This window comes from Gorilla gorilla, chromosome 19 (genome assembly GCF_029281585.2).
Source record: "Gorilla gorilla gorilla isolate KB3781 chromosome 19, NHGRI_mGorGor1-v2.1_pri, whole genome shotgun sequence".
Taxonomy (NCBI): domain Eukaryota; kingdom Metazoa; phylum Chordata; class Mammalia; order Primates; family Hominidae; genus Gorilla; species Gorilla gorilla.
In genome coordinates, this window is record NC_073243.2 from 31,191,483 (window position 1) to 31,198,919 (window position 7,437).

The 7,437-nt window shown below is 41.9% G+C and overlaps 1 protein-coding gene across 2 annotated transcripts in view; it reads right to left on the reverse strand.

Annotated features, from left to right (window-relative positions):
- Positions 1 to 4,344, reverse strand: part of FAM151B (family with sequence similarity 151 member B) — a 59,314-nt gene extending 54,970 nt beyond the window's left edge. The window contains exon 1 of one of the 2 annotated variants that reach the window (XM_055366946.2): positions 4,067 to 4,344. In XM_055366946.2, the coding sequence (XP_055222921.1) occupies positions 4,067 to 4,091 (25 nt within the window). In that variant the 5' untranslated portion in view covers positions 4,092 to 4,344. The remainder of the gene's footprint in view (positions 1 to 4,066) is intronic. The other variant, XM_031003366.3, reaches the window with a different exon arrangement.
- Positions 4,345 to 7,437: the final 3,093 nt, after the last annotated feature.

The window sequence follows — 7,437 nt, forward strand, 5'->3', positions numbered from 1 at the left end:
GAAACCTGGAGGGCAGTATGCTAAGTGAAATAAGCCAGGTACGGAAAGAAAAATACTGTATAGTCTCACATTTGGGACATCAAAAAGTAGAGCTCTAGGAGTAGAAAGTAGAATAGTGGTTACCAGAGGCTAGGGATGCAGCCAGGGCAATTGGATGGGAGGGGGATATGTCAGTCAAAGGGTGCAAAGTTCTGGTTAGACAGGAGGAATAAGTTCCCGAGATCTATTGCACAGCATGGTGACTATAGTTAGTAATTCCAGGCATGCTGGCTCACAACTGTAACTCCAGCACTTTGGGAGGCTGAGGCGGAAGGACTGCTTAAGCTCAGTAGTTCGAGACCAGCCTGGGCAATGAAGTAAGACCTTGTCTCTACCACTAAAACTAACAATAATAATAACCCAGGCATGGTGGTGTGTGCCTGTAGTCCCTGCTATTCAGGAGGCTGAGGCAGGAGGATCACTTGAGCCCAGGAGGTCAAGGTTGCAGTGAGCCATGATTGCACCACTGCGCTCCAGCCTGGGTGACAGAGCGAGACCCTGTCTCAATAATAATAATAATAATAATAATAATAATAATAATAATAATAGTGTATTATATATTTTGAACTTCTTAAATGAGATTTTAAATGTTCTCATTACAAAGAAATGATAAGTATGTGAGGTGATGGATATATTAATTAGCCTGACTTAATCATTCTACCATGTATACAGGTATCATAACATCACATTGTACCTCACAAATATGCAATTATTATTTGTCAATTAAAAATAAAATTAAAAAAGAAAGTTTGCTATTTGCTGACCCCTGGACTAGACAATCATTAAGGTTCCTTCCAGTTTCCAAAAGTGACTACCAGAATTGACTTACCACTAAAGACAATGTACCATATATCCACACAAAAACTTGTACACAAATGTTCACAGTAGCATTATTCACTACACCCAAAAGATGGAAACAACTCAAATGTCCATCAACTAATGAGTGGATAAACAAAATGTGGTGTTTCATGCAATTCCTTTTTTGGCCATAAAAAGGAATGAAGTATTGAAACATGCTACAAGATGGATGAATCTTGAAAACACTATGATAAGTGGAAGAAGCTAGACATAAGAGGGTCTATATTGGATGATTCCATTTATATGAAACGTCCAGAACAGGCAAATTCATAGAGACGGAAAATAGAAGAATAGCAGTTGTGGGTGTTAAAGGGTGGGGGATGGGGAAGTGTTTCTTTTTGTAAGGTGAAGATGTTTTAAAATTAATTGTGGTAATTGTTGCACAAGTCTGTGAATAAGCTAAAATTAAATAAATAAGCTAAAACCACTGAATTATACTCTTTAAATGAGTAAGTTGTATATTAGTAGTATGCAAATTGTACATCAGTAAGGATTTTTAAGAATTTATTAATTTTTTTAAGGCTCTGGCTCTGTTGCCCAGGCTGGCATGTTCTTGGTTCACTGCAGCCTCTCCGGCTTAAGCGATTCTCCTGCCTCAGTCTCCTCCTGAGTGGCTGGGTCCACAGGTATGTGCCACCACCATGCCTGGCTAATTTATTTGTTTTCTTTTGGAGAGATAAGGCCTCCCTGTGTTGCCCAGGCTGATCCAAACTCCAGGGCTCAAGCGATCCTCCTGCCTTTCAAAGTGTTCAGATTACAGGCGTAAACCACCACGCCCGGCCAGGACGGAACTTTTCACTATACATCCTATTGTGCCTTTTGAACTTTTTTATGTTGAGAATGTGTGTGTGTGTGTGTGTTTAAGGGGGAAAAATGACATATAACGGAGGAATCTGGTTAAGAATTAGTTTTATCAATAACTCGGTAATGAGAAGAAATTTTTTGTTTTTGTTTTTGTTTTTGTTTTGAGACAGAGTCTCTCTCTGTTGCTCAGGCTGGAGTGCAGTGGCGCGATCTCGGCTCACCGCAAGCTCCGCCTCCCGGGTTCACGCCATTCTGCTGCCTCAGACTCCGCAGTAGTTGAGACTACAGGCGCCGCCACCACGCCCGGCTAATTATTTTGTATTTTTAGTAGAGACGAGGTTTCACTGTGTTAGCCAGGATGGTCTTGATCTCCTGACCTCGTGATCCGCCCACCTCGGCCTCCCAAAGTGCTGGGATTACAGGCATGAGTCACCGCGCCCGGCCCAAAAATTTGTTTTTTAAAAAATGGCATTTGTCAGGAATTGGACATTTTTCACTTGTGCACACATTTTATTCCAAGATTTTGTAAACCTTGCATCGATTCAGAAGAGAATCTGGATTTATACAGCCTGTGAGTGAGAATGGTGTAAGTCTTGAGTGTGAGCTTTGTCCCAGATTTGTTTGGATTCTTAGAAAAACTAGGCATTAAAAGGATTTATACTGAGAAGTAAAGAGCACAAGGGTTAAAAAAGGAAAACTCTGGTCTGAAGAAAATGTTCTATGGAGGTTTAGCACAGATCTTAAAAAAGAGAGAGAGAAAAAGTTCACATCCTTTGATCCAGTAATTTCAGTTACAAGAATCGTGTCCAGGATAAAAACAAACCAAAAACATAACTGAGGAAGAACAATGCAAAAATGTTCATTACAGAATGAATTCTAACAAAACAAAACAAAACAAAACAGGAAACGACTGATTAACGTTCAACATTAGGAGACTGGTTAATTACAATGTAATTGTATACAATGTAATTGTATACAATGTAATTGTATACAATGTAATTGTATACAATGTAATTGTATACAATGTAATTGTATACAATGTAATTGTATACAATGTAATTGTATACAATGTAATTGTATACAATGTAATTGTATACAATGTAATTGTATACAATGTAATTGTATACAATGTAATTGTATACAATGTAATTGTATACAATGTAATTGTATACAATGTAATTGTATACAATGTAATTGTATACAATGTAATTGTATACAATGTAATTGTATACAATGTAATTGTATACAATGTAATTGTATACAATGTAATTGTATACAATGTAATTGTATACAATGTAATTGTATACAATGTAATTGTATACAATAATTGTATACAATGTAATTGTATACAATGTAATTGTATACAATGTAATTGTATACAATGTAATTGTATAAAACACTTCAGTCATTCAAAATTATGTTTATAAAAACCTTGGTGACATGGGATAGTATAAGATGCAGGATTTTAAAAATTATGTTTACCATGACCTTAACTCTATTTTTAAGAGTCAGGGTTGTTAGAAAATACCAAAAAGTTAGTAGTGGTGCCTGTGGGTATCAGCATTTGGGGGATTTTTTTTTTTCCTATTTCCCTATACTAATATACTTTATAAATGTTCCATAATGGCATTTATCAGGACCTGGACATTTTTCGCTTACACACACATTTTATTCCAAGATTCTGTAAACCGTGCATCGATTCAGAAGAGAACCTGTATTTATACAGCCTGCTAGTCAGAATGCTGAAAGCGTGTATTATTTTTACAATTAGGGAAAAAAATCTAAACTGAAGAAAGAACGCGTCACTGACGTTGTCTCATGCCACTACTTAAGTTTACAGAAAAGATACTGTAACCTTCAAGAGCCGAACTGCTGTCCCGCGAGTTGAAGCACCTGATTCCAAGGGGAATCAAGCGAGCCGCACTCTGCCAGCTTTCCAGGCAGCGCGCTCAGCAGCGGGACTATGCCGGGCCCGGCCCAGTCCGCATTCCCAAGCCTCCCCCAGCTTTCAAAGAGGAACCGACTGACCCAGACCGCCCCCATGCGGTCGGCTGAAATTAAGGATTAGGGAAAGGTCACATTCCTTTCTTTCCAACCCAGACCTCAAAAGACACTGACCCTGCCATTCTCGACCTCCCCTAACGCCTGTCCCTTAGAGCCCAACCGGCAAACCAAGGTCCTTGCCAGGCGATCGCGGGCGCGCCCCGAGTGCAGAGCGGGCTCCAAGCCCAGCCGCCCGGTTCTGGCGGCGCGCTCCCAGGTCCCTAGCAAGGAAGACCGCGGGAGCCCGCAAAGGGAGGGTGCCGCCGGCGGAGCCTCTCAAAGCGCCCCACCTCCAGGCAGAGGCCGCGCGCTCGGCGCTTACCTGGGCCTCCAGCGGATGCTGCCATGGTGACGACGCCCGCCGTCCGCGCAGGCGCCCAGGCTGGCGCCCCTGCTAACCGGGCACTGGTGGCAGGGAAATTCGACTCCACAAACCACAGGCCTCGGCGGGGGAAGAGCCCGGCGGGCGCCAGCAAAGCGGAACCAAACGGAGCCGCGGCACGCAGGCGCAAAGGCTGGCGTTCGAGGTTCGTTTACGCGCCGCTCCGCCGTGCAGGTGGTGGCGAAGCGCTCCTCCGAAAGGTTTCGGAAGCTGGTGGTAGCTCTGAAGATAACGCTGCGTTAGGGCATACTGCGGCGGAGGATGGAACTCCGATTGAAAGCAGTTGCTGGAGTGGAGCACGAATTTCAAAAGTTGGGTATATTTTCTTTTAAATGTTAGTAATATCCTAAAAGGGTGTGGAATCATTACTGATAAAAATCAGTGTTTCTGGCCGGGCACGGTGGCTCAGGCCTGTACTCCCAGCACTTAGGGAGGCCGAGGTGGGCGGATCACTTGAGGTCAGGAATTCGAGACCATCCTGGCCAACATGGTTAAAACCCATCCTTACTGAAATTTTAAAAAATTATCCTGGCGTGGTGGCGCGCGCCTGTAATCCCAGCTACTCGGGAGGCTGAGGCACAAGAATGGCTTGAACCGGAGAGGTGGAGGTTGCAGAGAGCCGAGATCGCTCCACTGCGCTCCGGTCTGTGCGATAGAGCTAGACTCTGTAAAAAATAAATAAATAAATAAATAAATAAATAAGTTTTTGTACAAAGTTACCGAGCTGATAACTTGAAGTTTTCTCTCCCCTTCTGTCTCTCTACCAGTGTTCACTCAGAAAACGCTCTCAGCAACTGGGTCCTCCCATCCACTGTCTTTCTAGCCCTCCTTAACTCATTACTTTCTGAAGCCAAACTAGTGATCAGAATTAACAACAAAGCTCTGCCATTTTCAGCTTCTGTGACCAAAAAACTCAATCTGCCAGTGGTAGAGTTAGGATAACTAACATCACCTGACACGTAATACAAAGGGGAGCTATTCTTGCCCAGCCTTTCAGATAAAATATTTTTCATCACTCCAAAGCAATCACTCTCCATTTACCCCCTTCCTACCCCCAGGCAACAACTCATCTACTTTCTATCTCATGAATTTGCCTATTCTGGAATTTCATGTAAATAGAATCACAGACTGTATGTATGATCTTTGTAACTGGCTTCTTTCACTTAGCAGTTTTCAAAATTCATCCATGTTTTAGCATGTATCAGTACTTCCTTCCTTCTTATGTTGGAATAAATTCCAGTTTGTAAATACCACATTTTATGTGTGTCCATTCAACAGCTGATGGACATTCAGGTTGTTTCTACATTTTGTCTTTTATGAATGCTGCTGCTATGAACATTCATGGACAAGTTTTGTGTGGACGTATATGAATACATTCCTGTGTACATATCTGTGTACATACCTAGGAGTGGAACTACTTGTTCATATAGTAACTGTTTAACTGTGTGAGGAACTGCCAGTTTTGCAAATCAGCTGTACCATCTTTCATTCCCACCAGCAATGTATGAAGATTCCAATTTCCCCACATCCTTACCAGTCAGTACTTGTTGTTATGTGTTTTTTAAATTATAGCCATCCTAGTAGATATGAAGTACTACCTCATTATCTTGATTTGTAGTTCCCTACTAATAATATTGAGCATATTTTCAGGTGCTTATCGGTCATTTATATATTTCCTTTGGAGAAATGTCTTCTCAAATCCTGTGCTCATTTCAATTGTGAGAATTCTTTATATAGTCTCAATACAAGTCCCTTAACAGATAATTTGCAAATATTTGCAATATTTTCTCCCATTGTGCAGATTGTCTTTTCACTTTCTTGATGGCATTGATTGCAGTACAAGTCTTTTTTAAAAAACTTGTTTTTCTTTTTTTTTAGATGAAGTCTCACTCTGTTGCCCCAGGCTGGAGTGCAGTGGCCCGATCTCGGCTCACTGCAACCTCCACCTCCCAGGTTCAAGCGATCCTCCTGCCTCAGCCTCCTGAGTAGCTGGGATTACAAGCATGCACCACCACGCCCGGCTCATTTTTGTATTTTTAGTAGAGACAGGATTTCACCATGTTGGCCAGGCTAGTCTCGAACTTCTGACCTCAAGTGATCCACCCGCCTCAGCCTCCCAAAGTGCTGGGATTACAGGCATGAGCCACTGTGCCCGGCTTTTTTTTTTTTTTTTTTTTAAACTTTTAACTTCAGGGGTCCAAGTGCAGGTTTGTTACATAGGTAAACTGTGTCATAGGGGTTTGTTGTACAGGTTGTTTCATCACCCAGGTATTAATCCTAGTACCCATTCATTGTTTCTCCTGATCCTCTCCCTCCTCCCACCCTCCACCCTCCAAAAGTCCCAGTGTGTTGTTCCCCACTCTGTGTCCATGTGTCTCATCATTTAGCTCCCACTTATAAGTAAGAGCATGCAGTATTTGGTTTCTGTTCCTGCATCAGTTTGCTAAGTTTTTATGACATATTGGTCACAATATTACAATATTTTCATATATTTTACAATAACTGACTCAAAATTCCTCTTCATTGTCCTTATTTTTAGAGTCGCATGTTGAAGTGTGAGGCGTGAAAGGATATGTCTGATATTTGCTTTAAAATGCTCCAGCAAAGAAATCAAGGGATGGATGAAGCAAAAGAGGTAAGTCTTGATAGTGTTGACTCGGAGGATTGTTGTAGGCTGGGTATATAGATTTTCATCCTACTATTTCCTTTACTTCTGAGTGTTTGGAAATTTTATGGTAAAAATAAGTCTAATTACTTTTTTGGCACAAAAAAAGGTTTTGTAAGTTAAGGGTACATGCTGCACTGGGGAAAGAATATAACGATTAGAATGTGAGACACAGGCCCCAATTTGAGTCTGGGGCTGCTTTTGGTGACATCTAAACATGAATAAAGGCCAGGCATGGTGGCTCACACATGTAATCCCAGTACTTTGGGAGGCTGAGGCAGGAGGAGACCAGAACTTTGAGACCAGCCTGGACAACATAGTGAGACCCATCTCTACAAAAAAATAAAAAACAAGCCAGGTGTGTCGGCATGTGCCTGTAGTATCAGCTAATCAGGAGGCTAAGGTGGGAGGATTGCTTGAGCCCAGGAACTCAAGGCTGCAGTGAGCCATGATCACACCACTGCACTCCACCTGGGCCACAGAGTGAGACTCTGTCTCAAAATCAAAACAAAGCACTGCATGAAAACAGCTTACCTCATTTTCAGAGTCCTAATAGCTAGAAAGTTTTCCCTCAAATTCCAATTTAGTTTCTAGCTGTGTGACTTTGGACAGATTACTCTCTCTCTCTGAACTTGGTATCTAGTCT